The sequence below is a fragment of the Macaca nemestrina genome, chromosome 14 (assembly GCF_043159975.1).
Source record: "Macaca nemestrina isolate mMacNem1 chromosome 14, mMacNem.hap1, whole genome shotgun sequence".
NCBI classification, from domain to species: Eukaryota; Metazoa; Chordata; class Mammalia; order Primates; family Cercopithecidae; genus Macaca; species Macaca nemestrina.
This window is the reverse complement of record NC_092138.1, coordinates 22,905,935-22,932,809: the sequence shown is the minus strand read 5'-3', so window position 1 is coordinate 22,932,809 and position 26,875 is coordinate 22,905,935. Positions and strand designations below refer to the sequence as shown.

General features: G+C 41.6%; 1 protein-coding gene and 1 long non-coding RNA gene across 4 annotated transcripts in view; both read right to left on the bottom strand.

Annotated features, from left to right (window-relative positions):
* Positions 1-336: 336 nt before the first annotated feature.
* LOC139358105 (uncharacterized) lies at positions 337-12,484 on the bottom strand. The gene is made up of 2 exons (XR_011612444.1): positions 10,086-12,484; positions 337-2,087 (listed from the first exon to the last, which is right to left on the bottom strand). It is a non-coding gene; the product is annotated as an uncharacterized lncRNA (long non-coding RNA).
* A 10,135-nt stretch (positions 12,485-22,619) lies between these two features.
* LOC105498692 (nicotinamide riboside kinase 1) overlaps positions 22,620-26,875 on the bottom strand; it is a 28,446-nt gene continuing 24,190 nt past the window's right edge. For 2 of the 3 annotated variants that reach the window (XM_011770947.3, XM_011770945.3), the window contains one exon: positions 22,620-22,982. In XM_011770947.3, the coding sequence (XP_011769249.1) occupies positions 22,936-22,982 (47 nt within the window). In that variant the 3' untranslated portion in view covers positions 22,620-22,935. Of the gene's footprint in view, positions 22,988-26,875 lie in introns of all 3 variants that reach the window. The other variant, XM_011770946.3, reaches the window with a different exon arrangement.

Below are 26,875 nucleotides of genomic sequence, written 5' to 3'. Positions count from 1 at the left end.
CAAGGCAGGCATATCACCTGAGGTCAGAAGTTCAAGACCAGCCTGGCCAACACAGTGAAACATTGTCTCTACTAAAAATACAAAAATTAGCCAGGCATGGTGGTGCTGGCCTGTAATCCCAGCCACTTGGGAGGCTGAGGCAGGAGAATCGCTTGAACCCTGGAGTGGAGGTTGCAGTGAGCCAAGATTGCACCACTGCACTACAACTTGGCCAATAGAGTGAGACTTTGTCAAAAACAAACAAACAAAAAAGAACCCTCATATGTATTGTTTTCTCTGAGAACCTATGTCAGGATGCTCTAAACAATATGAACAGAATACCCAACTAAAACCAGCTTAAACAATATAGACATTTACTATGTAAAATAAAATGAAGTTTCAAGCTGTAATAACCCTAGGCTGGGTCATCAGTACCATCAAGGACCCAGTTTTTCTCAGGCTTTTGCTCTGGTATTTTTAGCATGTTAGTTTAGTCTCCCATGATCAAAACATGGTTGCCACAGTTCCAGGCATCACACCCAGATACAGCAAATCCAGCAAAGAAGAAGGTGTGTTTCCTCCTCCATATGTCTCTTCTTCTGTAGGGATACTTTTCTTGAAAGGCCCCCAGCAGATTTCCCAGAAGTGTATCATATTCTAAATAATAAACAAAAAATATAGAATTACCTTATCTGGCTTAGACTAAATATCATCTTCATGGTTCTGAAACACATGATACCTGATACCTAATCCAATCAAATCTCTCTCATCTCTTATCAAGAAGAAGGGTGGGTTGGGCACAGTGTCTCACACCTGTAATCCTAGCACTTTGGAAGTCTGAGGTGGGAGGATTGCTTGGGGTCAACAGTTTGAGACCAGCCTGGGCAACATGCAAGACATTGAAAAATTAGCCCTAACTACTCGGGAGGCTTGAGGCAGGAGGATTACCTGAGCCCAAGAGTTCAAGGGTGCAGTGAGCTATGATTGTACCACTGTACTCCAACCTGGGCAACAGAGAGAAACCCTGTCTTTAATAAAAAATTAAAACATGAAAGAAGAAAAGCGAACAGTGGGGTAGAGATGGGAGAGTTTGCTTCTAAGAAGACAAGTGAAAATAACTTTATCTTCGTGTTTAAACAGAAAAAAAACCCAACTAAATCTTCTTCAAGGAATGAATTCTCTCTGATTTAATATATACCCACACTATAAGCATAATTAACTAAATATGTATATTTAATTAATGTTTGGCTTTGGTTTCCTTTTTTTTGTTTGTTTTTTTTTTTTTTGGAGACAGAGTCTCGCTCTGTCACCCAGGCTGCAGTGCAGTGACACGATCTCAGCTCACTGCAAGCTCCACCTCCCGGGTTTACGCCATTCTCCTGCCTCAGCCTCCCGAGTAGCTGGGACTACAGGCGTCCGCCACCTCACCCGGCTAGTTTTTTTGTATTTTTTTTAGTAGAGACGGGGTTTCACCTTGTTAGCCAGGATGGTCTCGATCTCTTGACCTTGTGATCTGCCAGTCTCGGCCTCCCAAAGTGCTGGGATTACAGGCTTGAGCCCCAGCGCCCGGCCTGGTTTACTTTTTTGTGTTCTATGCTCTATGCCCAATGAAATGCTGGTGTGTGCTTTACTTGCTAATCAATACATTGCATAAAAATTATTTGGTTCAGGGCTTGGTATAGTCCAGTCATTGGGCCAACACTTTTTAACTAATCTGCCAGCCTCCAGACTTTCCTCCAGTGCCACTAGATATAGAGTGACTCCAGATTATTGTTTTTTCAATAAATAACTTTTTTGTCCAATGTGAATTGATTATGTTACTCTTCTGATTCAAATCCCTCCATGGTGTTCCACTGTTTATTGGGCAGAGTCTTAAGTTCCCTGACATAACATATAATGTCCTTCTCATGTGGGCCACGGGCCATCTTTCCAGTCAATCCCATGACTTCCCTCTCAACCCCTTACCTTAATCATCCCCCAAAGAGTCACTTCTCAGTTACTAAGTTTCTCACACTGCTAAAATATCTGGTTCCCCAGTAGAATGTGAACTCATTTAAGGCATAGGTTGTCCTTGGTCATAGCACTGTGCCTTGCACAGTGAGGGCAACCTGTAAACATACAATGAACATGTATAGAGCAGGCACTGACAAACTTCTATAGCAGGGGTCCCCAACCCCTGGGCCATGGACCAATATCATTCGGTGACCTGTTAGGAAACAGGCCACACAGGAGGTGAGTGGTAGGCAAGCAAGTGAAGCTTCATCTGAATTTACAGCCACTTCTCATCGTTCACATTGCCTCCTGAGCTCCACCTCCTCTCAGATCAGCTTTGGCATTACATTCTCATAGGAGCATGGACCCTATTGTGTACTGCGCATGCGAGGGATCTAAGTTGTGTGCTCGTTATGAGAATCTAATTCCTGATGATCTGCCACTGTCTCCCATCACCCCCAGATGGGGCCGTCTAGTTGCAGGAAAACAAGCTCAGGAGTCCCATTGATTCTAAATTATGGTGAGCCGTATAATTATTTCATTATATATTACAATGTAATAATAATAGAAATAAAGTGCACAATAAATGTAATGCACTTGAATCATCCCAAAACCATCCCCCTGCAACCCGGGGTCTGTGGGAAAAATTGTCTTTCATGAAACGAGTCCCTGATGCCAAAAACTTGGTGACCACTGTTCTACAGAGAATCAGTGCATAAACATTTTCAATTTTGCAGGCCATGAGACCTCTTACAACTACTCAACTCTGCTGTTATAGCATGCAGACAACCACAGAGAACACAAAAAGGAGTGATATGACTGCGTTTCAACAAAACTTTTTTTTTTTTTTTTTTGATAGGGTCTCACTGTGTTACCCAGGCTGGAGTACAATGGCATGATACTGGCTTACTGCAGCCTCAACCTCCCAGGCCCAGGCAATCCTCCCACTCAACCTCGTGAGTAGCAGGGACCACAGGCATACACCACCATGCCCAGCTAATTTTGCATATTTTTTATAAAGACGGGGTTTTGCCAGGTTGCCAAGGCTGGTCTTGAACTCCTGGACTCAAGTGATCTGCTCGCCTTTGCCTCCCAAAGTGCTGGAATTACAGGCATGAGTCATAGTGCCCGGCTAATAGAACTTAAAAAACAAAACAAAACAGGTGACTGGTTGAATTTGGCCAATAGGACATAATTTGCTGACCCTAACACAGATGAATAAATGTTGACAGTAAACATGAATGCTACTGTAAATGACTTTCTCCTGTTTTCCCATACCACCTTGAGGCCTTTCTAGGCCTCAAACATCATGTCTGGGTCATTCATTACTAACATATCTGCCAGATGATAGTTCCCCAGTGTCTGGGCCTATTGGCCCTTCCCCTGGCTCTTTCAAAAAAGTCTAAATAGGGAAAGTATAAAACCAACAGCCACAGCAGGATATTTCCCACATACCAGAGAGTCTGAAAGTTCACCCTAAATTTTATAGTGTAGGAACCCACCTATGGACCCCTATGTGGGTTGAATCATTTCTCTTCTGAACGTCAATTAGCTAAAACTCTGGATTTAAAATGTAAAACGTTGAAGCTGGAACCATAACTAGGAACGTGTCAGAATTTTATCTTCCTAAAATCTCTAGAAAAGTCAATGTTTCCTGGTGTGTGTGTGTTGGGGGGTAGTGATGTTTCTTTCTCATGTTTGAGGTTTCTATCCACAGAAAGGGAGTTCAATCAAGCAACTGTCCTTGTCTTCTATTCTTTACTCATCCTGTTTGGGAAAGGTAGAGCAAATCGTCTGATTGGTACATCTGGAAAGAATAAACTGGGCTTGCTTGGCTCAGCCCCTGACCTTATTTTTTCCTCCTAGGATTACATTTGCTTACATCAAGCGCAATTTCTTCTCTGTTACTCATTCCATAAAATTCTTCCTACTTGTCCTCATTTAGTGCTGCCTATCATGATGTAAGTCTGACTATTTCTGGATAGAGTTAGGAGGCTCCTTTTACTCTCACATTAACATATTTCTTCCAGCTTAGCTTTATTGCCTATGATTAAGCAGACATTTTGGCCACCATCAGTTTGTTCTTTGTCTTATTGTTTAATCTCTTCTGAGCCCAGTGGGAAAGAAGGGAGTGTATAAAGATACCTTCTTACATTCGGTATTCTTGATATCCTGGCATCTGCAGCCTCACTGTCCAGGGAGAGATTGACTCTCCCAGGACTAGCTAGTTCCTAGAGATAGTCAACAACTCCTCTGTGCCTTTCATTTGCAAACTGAACAGTGCAGAACTCATATCTCCCAACCACCTCCTTTATCGAACTTTTATATACAAGCCAACATTCCCCTGCCCTAATCAACCTAGGGCCAGGTACCATGCAACTCAGGATAGTCCCTACACCCCAGAGACAGCTGAAATTATTAAAACTAACCAATCCTACATCTGCCTTGCCTTGCCTTTTTTCTTGCCTTGCTCCTTCCTTGCCTTGCCCCTCCCTTCCCCTCCCCTCCCTTCCCCTCCCTTTCTTTTTTTTTTTTTTTTTTTTTTTTGAGACGGAGTCTCACGCTGTTGCCCAGGCTGGAGTGCAGTGGCGCGATCTCGGCTCACTGCAAGCTCTGCCTCCTGGGTTCACGCCATTCTCCTGCCTCAGCCTCCTGAGTAGCTGGGACTACAGGTGCCCGCCACCGCGCCCGGCTAATTTTTTGTATTTTTAGTAGAGACGGGGTTTCACTGTGGTCTCGATCTCCTGACCTTGTGATCCGCCCACCTCAGCCTCCCAAAGTGCTGGGATTACAGGCTTGAGCCACCGCGCCCGGCCTCCCCTCCCTTTCCCTCCTCTTCCCTCCCTTTCCTTCCTCTTCCCTCCCTTCCTCTTCCCTTCCCTCTCCTCCCTTGCCCTCCCCTCCCCTTCCCTGTCCTCCCTTGCCCTCCCCTCCCTTTCTCTGTCCTGTAGAAACGATGATAAAGGCTCATGCCCGTGGTTTCCTCTTGCTTCTTCTGCCTCCTGACCAACACTGGTGCTTCCCCGTGTGGCCCTGTGTGGCGTGTTGTGCCCCCTCCCTCTTGGGAACTGTGAGTCACAAGCCATCTCTTCAGTGGCAGTCATCTCATTGTCTGCTGGCCTCACCATACCTAAATAATAACATCTACATTTTAAAACAAGCCGTTGTTACTGGGCCCCACCAAAGGCCCAATAGATACCATTTTTCCCTTCGCTTCTGATGTGTTTCTTTTGAAATCAGGAAGATGGAACAGAATTACCTAATTATCTAGGTCCTGATTAGCAATAATTTGCCCAGTTTTAATTTGTTTTTGAGATTCTTACTGCTGATAACTTATCTTAAGAATTTATCAATCTGCATCTCAAGTATGAAACATTCTTAAGTGTTGAGAACTAAGAGAAATGTAATTCATGGTCCAAGCCCTCAGTAAACTTATGGCCCATTGGGAAAGCAAAACTGGAAAATGTTAAACAGTTGAGACAATTTAGTGTTAAAACAGTATGGGTTAAGCAGGATGTAATGGGAATTAAAGAAAGGAAAGAACAGTTTGAAAGTGGCGTGACAGCTAGATCTCGAAGAGTGAACTTAACTCAAAGAAGCAAAGAGGTAGGAGTACTCCTTGCAAACCAGTTCAAGTTGGTTTAAGCCAAAAGGCAAAAGGATTTATTGTTTGTAACTAAAAAGATCAGGCATAGGTAGATCTAGAGGCTCAAATTATATCATCATCAGGAACTTGTCCCTTGCTATTTCTTGGCTTTCCCAAACACTGTTCTTTTCTAAAAATTCTAACAGAAGCTCTAGGTAGGGCCAAATTGGACCAAGTTGGATCTTGTGCCCTTCACTGACTCAAGTGCTATAACCAAGGGCTGAGGTGCTCTGATTGGCCAGGTTTGGGTCACATGCTACCCTAGAGCTGGCTGCGGAGTCAGCCATTTCCAAATTTATGGACTCTAAGTAAGGGTCTGACGGTTCCCCCCAAAATTCTGAGAAATATTACCAAAAGGTAAAACTGATTCTGCACAGCAAAATACAACCATCTTTGGTGTAGTGGAAGAATAACAATATGAGCAAGGAGGAAAGGAAAGCAAAGACCTGTCTGATTATAAACCATGTGAAGAAGCAGGAGAAATCATATTCAATAATTCAGGTGGTATAAAACTATTAGGAACTTTACAAGTTAGACCAAAAGTTTGGATAAATCACTAAGCAATGGAGATTGTTTTTTAGATTCTAAAGCACTAGAATCCTATGATGAAAGTAGTATTATAGAATGATTCATTAGACAAGAGCCAGGGGATTAACTGTCATCAGTAGATGAGAAAATTGTTTAAAGAATCCTGAAATGGCACGATAAAGGTTTAGGCTAGACAATAATAGCAAAGGGAAGAGATTAAAGCAAAAATCCAGATAATATTTTCGAAGAAAAGACACTTGAACCCAGGAGGAGGAGGTTGCAGTGTGCTGAGATCGTGCTACTGCACTCCAGCCTGGCAACAGAGCAAGACTCTTGTCTCAAAAAAAAACAAAAAAACAACAAAAAAAACAGTGTATCTATCTAGGTCGAGTGCAGTGGTTCACACCTGTAATCCCAGCACTTTGGGAGGCTGAGGTGAGTAGATCACTTGAGGTCAGGAGTTCAAGACCAGTTTGGTCAACTTGGTGAAATCCCATCTCTACTAAAAATACAAAAATTAGCCAGGCGTGGCGGTGCTTATCTGTAATCCCGGCTACTAGGGAGGCTGAGGCAGGAGAATCGCTTGAACCTGGTAGCTGGAGGTTGCAGAGAGGTGAGATCACACCACTGCACTCCAGCCTGGACGACAGAGTGACAGCCTGCCCACCCCCCCCCACACATATATCTACCTAATTTTAGTAATTAAACTATTTGATAGGGATATCAATTATATATAGGCAGAAGGAAGAAAAGAGAGAGAAAAATGAAAGATGAAAAGTCCATCAGGTAAAGATGTCTCTAGACTGGGAGAGGGCTGGCATTGGCACTCAGACAAAGATATTCATCTTTCTTTCCTAGTTTCCCTTCTCCGGGCACTAAATCAGAAGGACAGATTCTTCATTTTAGGAAACTAGAGTGATTAGATGATTTGGTGGATAGAATGTAGAGAATGTAAGAATGAGCAAAGAAGTAAAGTCTACAATGAAAAAAGAAAGCTGAGTACCAGCTCACAATTTCAAAACTATTGATTACTGGATTACTGGAGCACACATTAGCTCAATATCCGAAGAACTATAAGCCAACAGCTGTACTTGAATGTCTTACCCTTAGCGTTCCACTGCTACAAACTTTAGACTTTTTGTTTACATCTTTAGATAATAATAACTAATATATAAAGGCCATGTGTCCTGTGCCAGATTACTGTGATAAATGTAAAGCGTAGGTTAAAAAGTTTAATCTTCAAAGCAACTTTATAAAGCAAGTTTGTCATTATCTCTGTTTTACAGACAAGGTGACTAAGTCTCAAGACTTAGCTTCTTGAAATCACACAGCTAGATTTGATTCTGTTCTAAATGATGGACACCAAAGTTCTGCATTTTATTATTACATTATACTCTTTTCCAAACACATAGAGAAATACTGAAATTTCTTTTTGCAGGGTGACAATGTTCTAATCTGAAAACTAGGGTTTCTATTTTTTTTTGTTGTTGTTGAGACAGAGTCTCGCTTTGTCGCCCAGGCTGGGGTGCAGTGGCCAGATCTCAGATCACTGCAAGCTCCGCCTCCCGGGTTTACGCCATTCTCCTGCCTCAGCCTCCCGAGTAGCTGGGACTACAGGCGCCCGCCACCTCGCCCAGCTAGTTTTTTGTATTTTTTAGTAGAGACGGGGTTTCACCGTGTTAGCCAGGATGGTCTCGATCTCCTGACCTCGTGATCCGCCCGTCTCGGCCTCCCAAAGTGCTGGGATTACAGGCTTGAGCCACCGCGCCCGGCCTAGGGTTTCTATTGCTAAAGAAGAAAGGGCCGATGGAAATTGTGAGGGCTTCTCTGCCACATCCAATAAATTAGCACAATCATTTTTTACTGTCATGCTGGAACAGACCACTGTTTCTTCAGTTGAGTGCCAGATAAAGTAACTGACTTGCAATTAGGCATCACATTCTCTCAAGAGTCAAACCACATTTAGCACAGTGGGATGTTCATACTATATGTGCATTTGGGGGAGCCGATGGTTTGTCTTGTAAATTCACTTCTCATCTCATGTACCTGCTAGGTATGCGTTCATATTCTCTCCAATGCTCCCCGCCCCTCTATCTGTCTCTCTTTCTTACTCTCTCTCTCTTTCCTCTAAGCCTATATAGTTGATTAGAATTTGATGCAATGGGATATGCTTTTTTTTCCCCTGCTCTCTTTTCCATCACTTTGTGAAATAATATAGGACTTTCGGAAAGTTCTAAGAGCAGTACAGAAGGAGTTTGGGAGTGACTTAGCTGGCGATTCTACCTCTGGGTCTCTCACAAAGTTGAAATCAAGGTGTCAGCTGAGCTTCAGTCATCTGAAGGCTTGACTGGCGTTGGAGGACCTACTTTTGAGATGGTGCCTGTCACATGGCTGGCAAGCTGGTGCTGGCTGTTGGCAGGTGGTCCTGCTGTTTTGCCATATGGGTTTTTGCACAGAATAGCTTGAGTATTCTCACAATGGGTTGGCTGGTTTTTCCCAGAGCAAGCAATCCAAGAGAGCAAGGCAGAGCAGCTCGATCCAATTTTACAGCTGGGATTCAGGAGTCCTTGCATAGGAAAAGGTGGGTGGTATGCATAGGTTGGATGATCTAATGTTGCAAAGGCTGAGGGCCACCCTTATATGGAGCTTTAGGTACTAAAAGAAAATATACCACATGTTCCACTATACCCATTTGTTTTTTAATAAGGTGAAAATTATTAAATAATTAAAATGAATATCAAGGGAAGCCTTGAAGAGGAAAGAATAATAATTTTTAAAACTCCAAGGGTTATGGATGACTGCCTTTAGCCATGGTGATAGGCTTAGCTCTGTCTTTTAATCTTTAACATCTTTAATATTTTCAGAATCCTTTAGAGTTTCTCAGGTGATTTCATAACTTGTTATTTGAATTTAAGAACAAATCTTAGGTTTGTAGGATGGAATGAGGAGAGTTGGGATTGAAAGATGGAGCTAATAATAGTGAACACCCACCAGGTACCAGACACTTGGCTAGATGCTTTATATTCATGAACTCTTTAAATAAAATACCAAGAGGTAGAAATGAATAATTTTAATTTTGAGGGAGGCTCAGCTTCCTTAGGCTTGGGGAGGTTAAATGACATGCTCATGGCCAAGCATCAGAGTCAGACTGAGAACCCAGCTTTCCCAGTCCCATGTGCTTTCAACTCAGCTGCTTCATTTTTCAGCATGACCAGTCATTGCTGTCACTTCCCTTACGCTCCATCCCTGACTTCCTCTTCCTCTTCTGGCAGCAAAGGACTCCCCAAAAGACAGAGGACCCTAAAAACGTAGACCGTTCCATGGTGGGCACGTCTATGCAAGTTTGCCGCCAAAGTCCAAGGAAGCTGAGAGGCCAAAGGAATAGCCTGACGAATTTCGTTTCTTAGAAAAAAAACATCTAGGCCGGGCGCCATGGCTCACGCCTGTAATCCCAGCACTTTGGGAGGCTGAGGTGGGTGGATCACCTGAGGTCAGGAGTTCAAGGCCAGCCTGGTCAACATGGTGAAACCTCGTTTCAACTGAAAATACAGAAAATTAGCTGGGCGTGGTGGGGGGAGCCTGTAATCCCAGCTACTCAGGAGGCTGAGGCAGTAGAATTGCTTGAACCCAGAGGCAGAGGTTGCAGTGAGCCGAGATCGCATCATTGCACTCCAGCCTGGGCAACAAGAGCAAAATTCATCTCAAAAAAAAAAAAAAAAAAAGAAAAAAGAAAAAAGTATTTAATAAGGACTTAGGAACAGAAGCCTTGTCTGTGTCTTGGGCTGTGGCAAAACAAGATGGTGGATCCCTGGGCAATTACCCTTCAGATCCACAGCTCATATTCCCTAGGGAAAGAGTGGTTCAGAAGGGACATGTAGTACAATTGAAGTATGATAACACCAAGATTGTTCGATCTAAGGGCAGGATTTATAGTACGTACCTGGTCTTACATAGGGACAGTAGATAAACTGAAAATCTTAGAGGCCTTCTCAGACCTGGGGTTAATCAGAAGCCAACGTGGTGGATTAGGCATTGAAGATGGAATTGCTTTGGCCTCCAGACAGGTCCACACTTATTATGCCCTAAACAATTTTTTTTCCTTTTGTTTTGGGGACTGCTTTATTGCAAGTCTATTGGAAAGAAAAAAAAGAGAGAGAAGGAAGTATATTGGATTGGAAAGGATAAGTAGTTCACAGTTTATACTGAAATAAACCCAACAAGTCTAGCTCTAACACTGACTACTTCAGTGGCCTCAAATAACATGTTGGTGCTTCATTTTCCTTTGTTGTCAAGTGTGGTAACACTTCTCAGGGTTGCCCTACCTTTCATGGATATAGTAGAATAGGTGGCATGAACGGTGGAAAGCACTTTGTATTCCTATACGTATTTGGGTGAAATAAATCATTTTCAGGCAGCATATGTCATCTCTATTACTAATGTCTCAAGCTTTTTAATCACTCTTTTACCTTACAAATATGCTTAAATGTGATTTGAGTCAAAGTTTCCAACTGCAAGAAGTAAACATTACTTCTTCACATGGTTTGTGGCTTACTAAAAGCAATAATAGTAATAGCTGGGCATAGTGGCTGACACCTGTAATGCCAGCATTTTGGGAGGCCAAGGTGGGTGAATCAGTTTAGGTTAGGAGTTTGAGACCAGCCTGGCCAACATGGTGAAACCCCATCCCTACTAAAAATACAAAATTAGCTGGGGGTGGTGGCGAGTACCTGTAGTCCCCAGCTACTCGGGAGGCTGAGGCACAAAAATCTCTTGAGCCTGGGAGGTGGAGGTTGCAGTGAGCTGAGATCACACCACTTCACTCCAGCCTGGGCAACAGAGTGAAACTCCAACTCAAAAAAAAAAAAGGATTAATAATAATAATACCTGAGATTATCCAGTATAGATGTCAACTTTCCCACCAAATGAATCTGCTATTTCTAGCAGCTGTAGACCAGCTGAACAACACGTCCTAAATCTAGTATTATCAGGGTGATCATAGGCGAGAACAGGGGACCTTCTCTTCTGAACCTTGCAGCACCTCTGCAGGACAGTAAGGACCACATAAAAATAGAGGTCTGGAAGAGCCGTCATCTTACATGCTCCACCTATCTGGGACTCCCAAACACTCAGCCAGTCATATCCTCAGTGAAGTCTGCGGAGCCCTAATTAGGGAAAAGGAGTCAAGCTAGTGGGAGCAGAGGAAAGCAAAAAGAAAAAGCAGATAAGCTCTGAGTCTGCCTTTCTTCGCAGTCCAGGACACATAGCCCTCCTATGCAAATAACTCACAATCTTCCTGTGCCCAGCTATCACCAGACCCTGGGATGATAGAAAAATGCAAGTTAGCTCACTGCAGCCTTGGCATTACCAGTACTGCACGTAGCTCTCTCCAGCACAAGCGCTGTCCTATAATATCCCCAGCAAGTCTTTGTCTCCTTGCAGTCAGCTCCTCTCTTGCTGACTTGCCCATTACTTCCTTGCAACATACTTTCATACTTTCTCTAATACATTTACCTTTCTTTATCTACAACTGTCTTGGTAAATTCTTCTTACTACCCACACCACCAACCCCATAGTTGGCTTTCACTCACAACAAAATCTTCTTCTTCTGACCCTCTCATTGTACTCCTGCCAATCTGGTAGACAATCACTTCCACCAGTAGAGTCCAGTGGTTAAGAGCATGGACTCTGAAGTCAAATTTGAATTTGGCTCTGCCAATACTTATGTGGCCTTGGTCAAGTTACTTAACATCTTTGTGCCTCATTTTCCTCATCTGAAAAATAACAGTATCTCCTAATAGAGTTTTTGTTTTATTTGTTTTGTTTTGTTTTGAGATGGAGTCTCGCTCTGTCACTCAGGCTGGAGTGCAGTGGCACAATCCTAATAGAATTTTATGAGTATTAAATGAGATCTATGTAGGGTGCTTAGAATGGTATGTGATAAGCACTGTACAGGTTATAGCTATTTGAGGTATAACTTGAGATACAGCTACTTGAAGTATAATCTGAGTTACCTCCTCAGAACTTCAAGACTCAGGTAAATGGCTGTTTAAGTAGAAAGTCTAATAAGCATTCACAGGCCGGGTGTGGTGGCTTACGCCTGTAATCCTAGAACTTTGGGAGGCTGAGGCGGGTAGATCACTCGAGGCCGGGACTTCAAGACCAGCCTGGCCAACATGGCAAAACCCCATCTCTACTAAAAACACAAAAATTAGCCGGGAGTGGTGGCATAAGCCTGTAGTCCCAGCTACTTAGGCACAAGAATCGCTTGAACCCAGGAGTCAGAGGTTGCAGTGAGCTGAGATTGGGCCATTGCACTCCAGCCTGGGCAACAGAGTGACACTGTCTCAAAAAAAAAAAAAAAAAAAAAAAAAAAAACTTAGATAGAGAAGACATGAAGATCAGCATAGACCTAAACGAAATATCTTTAAGTACTGATATCATCAATCTTTGATGCCTTTGTGCTTTACACTACTCTATCCATCCACCTTTTGTAAAATAGGAAGAGGGACAAAAAAGTCAGTATCAGAATAAATGAGCCTCTGCAGAGTTCCTGCTGGGTCTCTCTTTTGCCTGGAGAAAGCAGCAACTCATGTCTTGAATTGACTAGCTACAGATTCCAGGTACTCCTCAATCAGCCTCCTGTGATAATACAATTAAGTGAGCACAGCATGTTCCAAAGTTAAAGGGCTTCTCTGATTGGTTCTTGGATTCTGAACTATGAAGCCTCTTCATAGAATATAGTGTGGGCAGCCAAGATGACAGAGGTGTAATTGCAAGCTACATGCATGATAGTCGCAGGCTGGGTCATAGAGTTTTGGGGCTAGCTTCATAATACAGTATAGCAGGGTGGTTAAGAACTCACTATTTGGGCCATGCAAACTTGGGTTCCAAATCTGGCTCTAAAACTTGTAAGCCATGAGACTTTGGGTAGTTACTTTACCACTCAAAGCCTCATGTTTATATGGTTGTTATAATGGTTAAATAATGTAAGTAAAGTATTGTCAAAGTATACTTTTCAAAAGTTGAAAATATGACTCTCATACCAATATAAAGAGAACATGACTCAAAGATTCATTCATTTAACCTGGCAAGATGGTAAATCTTGTTCAAAGATAATTGGAGACAGCAAAGTATCCGTGGTGGCGGAAAGAAGAGTGTTTGAATAAGATCGTTAATTTGATATAAAACTGGTTAAGGTATAGAGCAATAAAACAGTAACTTTTAGAATGATATTTTCTACCAAAAAAATCATTTGCATCTCTAGTGGACAAATTTAATTTGTATCACAATCAGCAGTTCTCAAGTGGAGATGATTTTGCCCTCCAGGGAACACTTGGCAATGTTTGAAGGTATTTTTGATTGTCACAACTGTGTTGGAGTTGGGGGAGGTGAGTGCTACTAGCATCTAGTGGTAGTAGTTGGTAGAGAACAAGGATGGTAGTAAACATCCTTTGATGCACAGGACAGCCTCCCACAGAAGAACTATCCAGCCAACAGTACTGAGGTTGAGAAACCCAGGCTGTCAGCTTCTGCAAGTTAATATCTACCTTTATGAGATTTAAAATATGCTAATTAAGAGAAAACTCCAAGTGAAAGGTATACACTTAGGAAGAATTTGATAACCATTGGGTGAGTTGGTTAGACAATGCTCAGATAACCCTGAAAGGACCTCTTTTGCTTATTTCCAAGTTTTAGAATTTTTTTTTTTTTTTTGTGATGGAGTCTTGCGCTGTCACCCAGGCTGAAGTACCGTGGCACCATCTCAGCTCACTGCAACCTCTGCCTCCTGGGTTCAAGAGATTCTCCTGCCTCAGCCTTCTGAGTACCTGGGATTACAGGTGCCCACCACCACACCCAGCTAATTTTCTTTTTTTGTATTTTTAGTAGAGATGGGGTTTCTCCTGTCGGCCAGGCTTGTCTTGAACTCCTCACCTCAAGTGATCTGCCTGCCTTGGCCTCCCAAAGTGCTGGGATTACAGGCGTAAGCCACCACGCCAGACCCCAAGTTTTAGAAAATTTTCCTACAGCATTCGACACAGTACCTAGTCCATGATAGGTGCTGAGTAAATATTAGTTATTATTGTAAATTTACAGGCCACTAGGTAGAAGGCCAAATTTCCATTCAATAAGATAAGCACATTATTAGACTTGAGTCTGTGAAGTGCACTACAGTGGCCGTAGCACTGTTGGAAATTATTTTTGTTAGATTATTCCATCATAGTAACTTTGAGGTTTTAAGAAAGTCCTTCAATATAACCTTCAGACAAACAGATGGTAGATCATGTCTAAAAAGCAAGCCATATTTTAAAATTATCTTGAAATCCTGGACTCAAAAAAACCAAGCCTCTCTTTCTGCCTGAGAAACTGTACCCTCAAATTGAGGGTATCCAGCGTATCCTTAGGAAACCCGTTGACTGATGTAGAACAAGTATGGTAAGGTAAAATTTCAGGACTGTAGTCTGTGGCACTTGTGACTGGCAAAAACGTTTTTATTCTACGAGCAAATGGTATGTGCATTGAATCTGAGAAGTAAAAGGTGGCAAAAGTTTTTTTATTTTATTTATTTTAATTTTTTTAAAGGAAAGGACAGCCATACAGTTGCCCAAATCCATCTTCTATAATTCAGTTGGATAATTCACCAAATAGGTGTATTAGTCTGGGTCCAATCAGGAGAGAAAAGCCAGTCAATAATAATGTGAACTGGAAGTTTAATATAAAGAATTATATAGGCCAGGTATGGTGGCTCATAGGCCGGTAATCCCAGCACTTTGGGAGGCCGAGGTGGGTGGATCACTTGAGGTCAGGAGTTTGAGGCCAGCCTGGCCAACATGGCAAAACCCCGTCTCTACTTAAAACACAAAAATTAGTCATGTGTGGTGGTGCACACCTGTAATCCCAGCTACTCAGGGGGCTGAGACATGAGAATCACTTGAGCCCGAGAGGTAGAGGTTGCAGTGAGCTGAGATTGTGCCAACACACTCCAGCCTGAGTGACAAGAGGGAGACTCTGTGTCAAAAAACCAAACAACAACAAAAAGAAGTATATAAAATCTTTCTATAAAATAAATGTAATTATTTTTAAAAATATAAAGTCTTTATATAAATTTAATAATAAACAGATAATAAATTATATATATATGTGTAAAATATATTTTAAGTAGATTTATTTAAATCTACTTAAATAGATAAAATATAAAACATTCATGCTTTAAAAAGGGCTGTAGAAAATATATAACAAAAATACAATATATAGATACACATAAACAATTTAATAAATAAATATAATTAAATATTATATAAAATATAAACAAAGGATTGGCTAGTAAGAAGTAAAGAGGGAACTCTAAGAAGAGATAAAAGAACAGCTGGCCGGGTGCAGTGGCTCATGCCTGTAATCCTAGCACTTTGGGAGGTTGAGGCGGGTGGATTACCCGAGGTCAGGAGTTCAAGACCAGCCTAGTCAACATGGTGAAACCTTGTCTCTACTAAACATACCAAAATTAGCCGGGTGTGGTGGCGCATGTCTGTAATCCCAGCTACTTGGGAGGAGGAGAATCGCTGAGGCAGGAGAATCGCTTGAACCTGGGAGGCGGAGATTGCAGTGAGTGAAGATTGTGCTACTGCACTCCAGCCCGGGTGACAGAGTGAAGACTCTGTCTCCAAAAAAAAAGTAACAGCCACCTAAAGAAGAGCCTTGGTAGGAAGGAGAGCCAGACCTTGTTAGAGAGGGCACTAAAGAAAGTAGCTCTGGTGCCATGTTGGCATAATTTGCTGGAAATCTATTCTCTGGAATTTTGGGGAAATCTGCCCTCTGGGGTGCCATGGACAGGCTGCTTATGGGGAGGTGTTTCTCTATAGGGGCTCCACTGCAGCGGCTGGCCCTGGGGTGCTGCTCTCTGCCCTGCACTGCAGGAACTGAAAACTGGGGAAGTCATGCTTGCTGCAGTCACCTGGCAAGCCAGCACACAGGAAACAAAAGTCAAAACCTTTCCCTCCTGCAGTGTCTCTCTAGTGCCTTCTACTGACAATGCTCAACATTATGCCGCTTGGCAAAAGAAAAATATTTAAAGGGCCCGGATTCATTTTCACAGATGAGGCAAAAGGGGAGAATTTGGAACTAAATGTCAGTAAAATCAATAACTGGTATAAGAGCGATTCTGCAATATTTTAGGGGCTGATAATACTGATAATTTCAGGCTTTTAGTATCCAAATAACAATTCAGTGTGGGCCCTTCAGGGCCTGGAAGCTGCTATTTGTCCACTATAGAGCCGGAATTCATATCAGCATCACCTAGAAACATGCTAGAAATGCAAATTTTAGGGCCCTATCCCGAACATACTGAATCAGAAACTCTGGCATTGGGGACTAGCAATCTACGTTTTAACAAGCTCTCCAAGTGATTCTGACACATGCTAAGGTTGGGAAAACACTGCTATATGCAGGAAGTTCCAGGAATCTGCTTGTGCGAGCTTGACAGGAAGAGTCAATAGGACTTCTTTGTATGAGTTTTAGTTTCTCATTTTTTTTTTCAGAGACAAGGTCACTGTCACCTAGGCTGGAGTGCAATGGTGCAATTGTACCTCACTGCAGCCTCAAATTCCTGGGCTCCAGTGATCCTCCTGCCTCAGCCTCCCATGTAGCTAGGACTACAGACACGAGGCAGCATGGGTGGCTAATTTTTAATTGTTTTGTAGGGATGGGGTCTCACTATATTGCCAGGCTAGTCTCAAACTCCTAGCCTCAAGTGATCCTCCCACCCCAGCCTCCCAAACCCTGGAATTACAGGTACGAGCCACCACAACCAGCCTAGTCTCTATTTCTTTATCTTTTTTTTTTTTTCATTTTTGAGACAGAGTCTTGCTCTGTCACCCAGGCTGGAGTGCAGTGGCGCAAGCACGGCTCACTGCAGCCTCGACCTCCTGGGCTCAAGCAATTCTCTCATCTCAGCTTCCTGCACACCCAGCCTAGTCTTTATTTCTGATCTTGAAGAAGACAACCGAACTTTTCCAGGAACATATTACTATGTCTCTACTTTTGCATTTCTGGGCTCGTGAGCAAGAATCAGATATGCTCACTGTGGTAAGAAGTTTTGCTTTTGATGTTCTCTTATCTGCATGTCATGCTACCCTGATTAGAGCCCAAAAGCTGCTATTGCAATTTTCATCTATTTCTGTGTGTGCACAGGAGAGTAATGCCTTTTCTGCCTTTTGCATATCTTTTCAGCTGTATCACCTTTTATGATCTGGCCTAAAAAGTCACATAGCTCACTTCTACCATAATCTTTTTTTTTTTTTTCTTTCTTTCTTTTTATTTTTTGAGACGGTATCTCACTCTGTTGCCCAGGTTGGAGTGCAGTGACAATCTCGGTTCACTGCAACCTCCGCCTCCCCAGTTCAAGCAATTCTCTTGTTTCAGCCTCCTGAGTAGCTGGGACTACAGGTGCACGTCATCAGGCCTGGCTAATTTTTGTATATTTAGTAGAGATGGAGTTTCACCATATTGGACAGGCTGTTCTTGAACTCCTGGCCTCAGGTGATCCACCTGCCTTGGCCTCCCAAAGTACTGGGATTACAGGCAAGAGCACTGCACTCAACCTGCTTTTTCTGAACTCCCCACCATTGATGGCATATTGAAAGGACAGCTAGAGTCACAAACCACAGGTCAACACGGCCAGATGGTGGCATGGAGCTCCAGGACCTCACCACTTTCCTTACCCCATGGATAACCTCATGAGCTGGCTTGCATCCTTGACTAGGCTCCAAAGGTGCGGAACAGAAAGCTTCATTTTGCCCTGACACAACTCTTGCCTTTCCAGGCTCCTTGATTTGCTCCCTTAAAATAGGGAAGGAGAGATGATGTATTCTAGCAGGCTACTTTTCTGCCATTCTTTGTCTAAAATGAAAAATGTATGTGTGCATGCTTGTATGATGTCAGGATTGTGGACAGCTTTAGTTTCAATTTCAATATTGAGATATAGAGTGTTGGACTAATACCTCAACATTTTGTGACTGTCATATATCACAAGCATATACTTAAACTATTGGCTTGAATCTCATCCTTTAGTGTAATGGTCTGTGTGTCTTCCAAACCTTTGAAATCAAACTCATGTTTAATACTAAACACGATGAAGCCTTCCTACAGCAAACTCATCTTAAAGGAACTGGGGTTATTTATGCACAGAAAGTGAAGACTTCAGCAGATTTGCTCCTTGTCAAATATGTATTGTATCTTTCTAAATAGATAACAGTACCACCAGTAACTCCTGTAATAAAGAGTAACTGTAATATGATCAGTGCATGCAGAAATGAAGCACTGGTATTCTTATTTCAAATTCCTATTTATTTCTCACTGATACAAGTGAGCAAAAATATACTTATTTCTTCCCAAAATTACTGGAATGTTTTCCTTTTTAATGCTTTTTTTTTTTTTTTTTTTTGCAAGATAAAGATATTTTCTCTGACCTTCATATGCTGAAATGGGGAGAAAACTGATGATTCTCAATCAGCAGGGCCATGCCTCTGTAGCAGGGAGGGGGAGAAGAGGGCATCTCGGAAATTCTTAGAAGTGAAGTTTAATAATCATATCGACACTCTATTTTTATCCTAATAAGACAAAACAAAACCCTCCTAATGTGTTAATAACACAAATCACAGCAACCCAAACTTGATACAATCATGGCCAGGGAAGGTATGCAGAAAAAGGCTGTGGTAGGCATCTTCAGTGGCTTTCCTATTTCCTCACTAAAAGATCCTTGATATTGTTCAGTGGCAACATCCCAAGGCAGAATCACAATTGGTCTGAAACTCTCATGACATCTTCCCAGCCTCCCTTGCAGGGAGAAGTGACTATATGACCCAGTTCTGATGGGAAATAAGGATAGAGAGGTACACAGAAGCCAGATCAGAGAAAGCCTTGGAGGCCACATTAAAATATTTGAACTTTATCCTTATTCTACCCTATATCCATTCTAAATACTGTTGATATCCCCCATCTTAAAAAGAGAAAACCAAGACTTTAAATGGCTTGATTGAAGTCATAGCTACTGAGCGGATGAACTGTAATTTGAACCTGGGTTTGTTTTTATTTGTATTTTTTGTAGTGTGTGGGAGCCAAAGAATTGTCCAGTCATCACCAAGTGAGTGCAAGCTAGTTAGAAATAAAGAAATAATGAGAGCTTACTGAGTCTGTAGAGAATGGCTAATGTAACAATATATTTTAAGGACTGAGATAGTTGGCTGGGCGTGGTGGCTCACACCTCTAATTCCAGCACTTTGGGAGGCCAAGGCTGGTGTATCACTAGGCCAGGAGATAGAGACCATCCTGAAACCCCGTCTCTACCAAAAATGCAAAGATTAACTGGGCACGGTAGCGCGCGCCTGTAGTTCCAGTTACTTGGGAGGCTGAGGCGGGAGAATTGCTTGAACCCAGTAGGCAGAGGTTGCAGTGAGCCGAGATCATGCCACCAAACTCCAGCCTGGCCACAGAGTGAGACTGTCTCAAAGTCAGCTTCATCCCTGGGATGCAAGGCTGGTTCAACACACACAAATAAATAAACGTAATCCATCACATAAACAGAACCAACGACAAAAACCACATGATTATCTCAATAGATGCAGAAAAGGCCTTCAACAAAATTCAACAGCCCTTCATGCTAAAAACACTCAATAAACTAGGTATTGATGGAACGTATCTCAACATAATAAGGGCTATTTATGACAGACCCACAGCCAATATCATACTGAATAGGCAAAAACTGGAAGCATTCCCTTTGAAAACCTGCACAAGACAAGGATGCCCTCTCTCACCACTCCTATTCAACATAGTGTTGGAAGTTCTGGCCAGGGCAATCAGGCAAGAGAAAGAAATAAAGGGTATTCAATTAGGAAATGAGGAAATCAAATTGTCCCTGTTAGTAGATGACATGATTGTATGTTTAGAAAACCCCATCGTCTCAGCCCAAAATCTCCTTAAGCTGATAAGCAACTTCAGCAAAGTCTCAGGATACAAAATCAATGTGCAAAAGTCACTAGCATTCCTATACACCAATAACAGACAGAGAGCCAAGTCATATGTGAATTCCCATTCACAATTGCTACAAAGAGAAAAAAATACCTAGGAATGCAACTTACAGGGATGTGAAGGACCTCTTCAAGGAGAACTACAAACCACTGCTCAATGAAATAAAAGAAGACACAAATGGAAGAACATTCCATGCTCATTGATAGGAAGAATCATTATAGTAAAAATGGCCGTACTGCCCAAGATAATTTATAGATTCATTGCTATCCCCATCAAGCTACCAATGACTTTCTTCACAAAATTGGAAAAAACTACTTTAAAGTTCATGTGGAACCAAAACAGAGACTGCATTGCCAAGACAATCCTAAGCAAAAAGAAAAAAGCTGGAGGCATCATGCTACCTGACTTCAAACTATTCTGCAGTTACAGTAACCAAAACAGCATGGTACTGGTACCAAAACAGAGATATAGACCAATGGAACAGAACAGAAGCCTCAGAAATAACACTACACATCTACAACCATCTGATCTTTGACAAACCTGACAAAAACAAGAAATGGGGAAAGGATTCCCTATTTAATAAATGGTGCTGGGAAAATAGGCTAGCCATGTGTAGAATGCTGAAACTGGATCCCTTCCTTACACCTTACACAAAAATTAATTCAAGATGGTTTAAAGACTTAAATGTTAGACCTGAAACCATAAAAACCATAGAAGAAAACCTAGGCAATACCATTCAGGACATAGGCATGGGCAAGGACTTCATGACTAAAACACCAAAAGCAATGGCAACAAAAGCCAAAATAGATAAATGGGATCTAACTAAACTAAAGAGCTTCTGCACGGCAAAAGAAACTACCATCAGAGTGAACAGGCAACCTACAGAATGGGAGAAAATTTTGCAATCTACCCATCTGACAAAGGGCTAATATCCAGATCTACAAAGAACTCAAACAAATTTACAAGAAAAAAACAACCCCGTCAAAAAGTGGGCAATGGATATGAACAGATACTTCTCAAAAGAAGACATCTATGCAGCCAAGACACGTGAAAAAATGCTCATCATCACTGGTCATCAGATAAATACAAATCAAAACCACAATGAGATACCATCTCACACCAGTTAGAATGGCGATTGTTAAAAAGTCAGGAAACAGCAGATGCTGGAGAGGATGTGGAGAAATAGGAATGCTTTTACACTGTTGGTGGGAGGGTAAACTAGTTCAACCATTGTGAAAGACAGTGTGGCAATTCCTCAAGGATCTAGAACTAGAAATACCATTTGACCCAGTGATCCCATTACTGGGTATATACCCAAAGGATTATAAATCATGCTACTATAAAGACACATGCACACTTATGTTTATTGTGGCACTATTCACAATAGGAAGGACTTGGAACCAACCCAGATGTACATCAATGATACACTTGCTTAAGAAAATATGGCACATATACACAATGGAATACTATGCAGCCATAAAAAAGGATGAGTTCATGTCCTTTACAGGGACTTGGATGAAGCCGGAAACCATCATTCTCAGCAAACTATCACAAAGATAGAAAACCAAACACCACATGTTCTCATTCAGAGGTGGGAATTGAACCGTGAGATCACTTGGACACAGGGCTGGGAACATCACACACTGGGCTCTGTCGGGGGTTGGGGGCTGGGGGAAGCGTAGCATTAGGAGAAATACCTAATGTAAATGACGCGTTGATGGGTGCAGCAAACCAACATGGCACATGTATACCTATGTATCAAACCTGCACATGGTGTACATGTACCCTAGAACTTAAAGTATAAAAAAAAGAAAATTGAGATGGTTGTCTGTAATCTTTTTGTTATGAATAAGCAAAAGATTGTCCAGTACATAATTTAAATTCCAGCATTGAAAGCAGCCTCAAGAGATCACACAGTTCATACCTCCTTCCTGTGCTTTCCAAAGATAGGTCCCCTGGATTCCACATGATTGAAGTAACTGCTTATTTCTGTGATTTTAGACCACTGGTTTGACAAAAACAAAATGAACCAGGAGTGGGGGGAAAAACCCAGAAACCCTATTTGTAATAAAGTCTCAACAATGAGATACAATGGTATTAGATACATGCAAACACACACACACACACACACACACACACATACACACACACACACCCCTACCAAAATACATAAATAATCCTAGATCTTGTAGCAAATTGTTGATTTATTCATTGTGACTGCAGCTCCTAGTAATGCTATTATTTGCAGGTGGTGAGTGTGGTATGGGATGGTATGGAGCAACATTTTCCAAATTGTGGTTGTGATCAATATATTTTTTGAAATTAAAGATGGAAAAACATCACAGTGCAGAATATATAAGGTCAATGTCCTATGATACTTGATGTATGTATGTATCACACACACATATACACACCTACAGACACACAAATACACATACAATGAATTCTACATATATTGGATTGTGATGTAATCTTTATTTCTTACTCTGAGCTCCAGTTAGAAAAGTTTGACAATCATCATTTTAGAGCTATGTTCAAAAAGTGGAGACTCTCTGACTCACTGTGAGCTCTGCTATATCTATGTGCTTCCTGGAGTGGGAGCAACTTGCTAAGCTAAAGTCCTGTCCATTGGCATGGATATTTACTGTTCCACATGTTGGGAAAACCATGTGCAATAAAAATCAAACATATGAAACAATGGCTGTCATTGTACCACAGTACACCTTGTATCTTGGTTAAGGTTCTTAAATTACTCCTTTGAGTTTCCTAATTCACTTCAGGAAGGATTTGCTGCATTCCGTCTTTATGCTGTCACTTGCTAACCTTGGGAATAAACATAAAAAGAAATTAATGGAGAATTCCAATTCTCATTTTATTAAATCTTTACATCAACAACAGTAAATCTAAGGATGTTTAAATTACGGGGATTCTGGAGCCAAAAATGCTGGTTTCCTGTAAAGAACTAAATTGAGTCCAAGTCCCATTCTTTTAATCCCTGCATTAAATTTGAAGCATGCCTGAAAATATCAGATAGATATCCAAAATCACTTGTAATTGGTATAGTAATCCTTGACTTCAGGGAATGAAATAGTTTGAAGACTAGAATAAACCCACAAAGGGTAGCTGTCTGCAGTATAATCCTTGTTTTGGAGTGTTACCCTTGATGTGGGGAAAGTATTATTACCTTTAATCCCTTTTCTTAAACGAAGGAAGCCCATGGAATACTTGATTTGGCATAGAAATTCAATGATAAACCTACCACATTCTTATTACACAGCTCATATTGGAGAGCACACATTTTTTAGTGTAGTATTTCATTTTTGAAATATGTGAAATGTAAAAATGATTACATCCTTTGACTACACAAGTGACACTTCTGGGAATTTACTCCAGGGATATAATTCAAAAAGAAGAAAACCAACATAGAATACATGTAGATATTTTGTTATAGCATGTGATTTACCCATGTGAAACACCTGTAACAACAGTAAATAGACAACAATTGGGAAATGGTTAAGTGATCTTATGTTAATTTGGACTACTGTCCTAGATAATTATACTATAATTTTATAATGAGATCATGCTTTAAATTTAATGAGAACAATGCAAACATCTGATAATTAAATTTTATTTTGCAACTTTTTATTCCTTTGATTTGAAACTAGACATGTGACATCTTTCTTCTCTACTAAAAGGTCAATGTCAAGTCTTATATTTCTCTTCCGTGTACAAAACAGAACTCAGCCTTGATTTTTGTTTTTAACTGGAAGAGCTACTTAGTTTCATTATATAATGAACTCTATAAAGCTGCATGAAAATTAAATACTAATTTAAAAACAGAGATAAGCATGGCTGATTAACTACGCTGCCCTTGCAGTCTTGTAAAGGAGAGATTGATGTGAACAGTAAAAAGACTGGATGTGTACTCATTAAAATGTTAACACTAATGACTGGAGAGAACACAGGTAATTACTTGCTCCCTTTTGCTTTATAATAAACATTTAACAAGGCAGGGTGTGGTGGCTCATGCCTGTAATCCCAGCACTATGGGAGGCCAAGGCAGGCAGATTACCTGAGGTCAGGAGTTCAAGACCAGCCTAGCCAACATATGAAACCACGTCTTGACAAAAATACAAAAATTAGCAGGGCGTGGTGGTGCATACGTGTAATCCCAGCTACTCGGGAGGCTGAGGTAGGAGATTCGCCTGAACCCAGAAGGTGGAGACTGCAGTGAGCTCAGATCACGCCACTGCACTCCAGCCTGGGCGACAGAACAAGATTCCATATCAGCCGGGTGCGGTGGCTCACGCCTGTAATCCCAGCACTTTGGGAGGCTGAGGCGGGCAGATCATGAGGTCAGGAGATCAAGACCATCCTGGCTAACATGGTGAAACCCCGTCTCTACTAAAAAAAAATAAAAAATTAGCCAGGCGTGGTGGAGGGCCCCTGTGGTCCCAGCTACTCGGGAGGCTGAGGCAGGAGAATGAGATGAACCCGGGAGGCGGAGGTTGCAGTGAGCCGAGATAGCGCCACTGCACTCCAGCCTGGGTGACAGAGCGAGACTCTGTCTCAAAAAAAAAAAAAAAAAAAAGATGGAAAAAAGACTCCATATCAAAAAAATAAAAATAAATAAATAAATAAATAAAATAAAAAAACTTTAAAAATAATATGCTTTTATAATGAGGTGAAAATAAATGTTTTTAAAGGGAGTTTGAATGTTCCTGGTGGCTAGACTACTTTGTTTTAGTAAGAATAAGGAAATGATTAAATTTTGCCTCACACTTTGGATTTAAATAAGGATTAAATTAAATGTATAACTCCATTCCCTTACTCTGCTGAATAATTTATTGTTTCATTAACAATTAAACTCAGTCTTTCTTGTTTCCCCTTCATTATTATTACTTTATCATAATTATGATTTTATGTACTTAAGACTGAAAAATTAGCTAAACAAGTTTATGAGATGTGAGAAAAAAAAAAAAAACCCTGAAGATCAGTCACTGGAAACAGGAAAGGTCTCCCTAGCTGGCTCAGTGTGTGTCATACTCAGGGTTAAACCAGGCTACACTGAGGGTACCTTCAGGACAGCTTTGCCAGGTTACTGTGGATGGAAGCACCAGGAAAGGTAATAGGTTACTAGAAATAAAACAGTAACTTATTTATGTAACTGAGAAAAAACAGCACAAATGTTAGAGGTAAGAAAAGCTGATGGATTTCTGTTTTTATCCCTCTTTTAAGTTTTTTTTTTTTTTTTTAACTTTATCTAATATCTAGAAGCCTCAAATGGCATAGCTAAATACTTTCCTGCCTGCCTCTAGGATGTAGGGAAGGAAAGAGGAGGGGCATCACAACATTGCGAAATGCACTTTCTTGTGGGCTAGCAGCACCTGTCAAAACATGCCAGCTGTATTTGGGCCTTGGAACAGATGGTGAAGGCTCAATTTGGAATGGAACTGGTTGCAATTTACCTGAGCTACATGACCAAGGCTACTTTCATCTTTATCAGTAGGTAGATCATAAGGCCAAACTCCAGTGTATGACTTAGTCATAAAGGAAAGTTGGACCCAAGCACTGGCCATCGCTGAGAAGACAAAGAGCTACAGGTGTCCAACAGCTGAAACACTTCTGGAAGTGCCTCATTAGGGACAGAAAGGGGGGCCAGTAACTCTCAGAGAAGTGGCTCTGGCTCATGTGCTATCATTTATGAAGGCTGAGCCCTTCCCTTCACCCCACACCCTCTATATCCACTCACGTTGGTGCTCTGAGATTCATTATAGGAGGCCTGACTTTCATCAAAGTAACAGACGGCAGGAGTGGGCGGGCATATCTGGCAAAGATTCTAAATTCTACTTGCAAGAAGAAAATTTAAAATGGTCCTGAAATTCCTTCAAATGGGTTCATGCCTATATGATGGGCTGATCCTGAAATCAACAATATTTAGGATCAATGAGCTGCCTAGTTGGGTTCAGTCTCTTACTGAGGAAGGACAACATTTGGATTAGGGCAGTTGCCTCTCACCAAAAAAACATATAATGTTCTTCACTGCTGGAGTGAGTCATACTGTCTTCTCTGAGCCAGTTGATGATTGCATTTTGCTGGTGTTAGCCATGGAAATTCTTTTAATTCAAATAGTTCAAATATAACAATAGCTAGATCTACAGTTCTGTCCTTCCAGCATGTTTTTTCGACCTTCTTCTTCTGGTTTCTACCTCCTGCCCTGCTTTCTCTTTGGGAAATTTTTAAGTTTTTAATTTTCAGAGATAGGGCTGTCTGTCTCCCAGGCTGGAGTGCAATGGCACAATCATGGCTTACTGCAGCCTTGACCTCCTGGGCTCAAGCAATCCTCCCACCTCAATTTCCTGAGTAGCTGAGATTATAGGCGTGTGCTACTATGCCCCACTAGTTTTTTTTGTTGTTGTTGTTTTGTTTTTTTTTGAGACAGAGTCTCACTCTGTCACCAGGCTGGAGTGCAGTGGCGCAGTCTCAGCTTACTGCAACCTCTGCCCCCTGAGTTCAAGAGATTCCCCTGCCTCAGTCTCCTGAGTAGCTGGGACTACAGGTGCACACTACCACATCCGGCTAATTTTTTGTATTTTAGTAGAGATGGGGTTTCACCATGTTGGCCAGGATGGTCTTGATCTCTGGACTTCGTGATCCACCTGCCTCGGCCTCCCAAAGTGCTGGGATTACAGGTGTGAGCCACCACGCCTG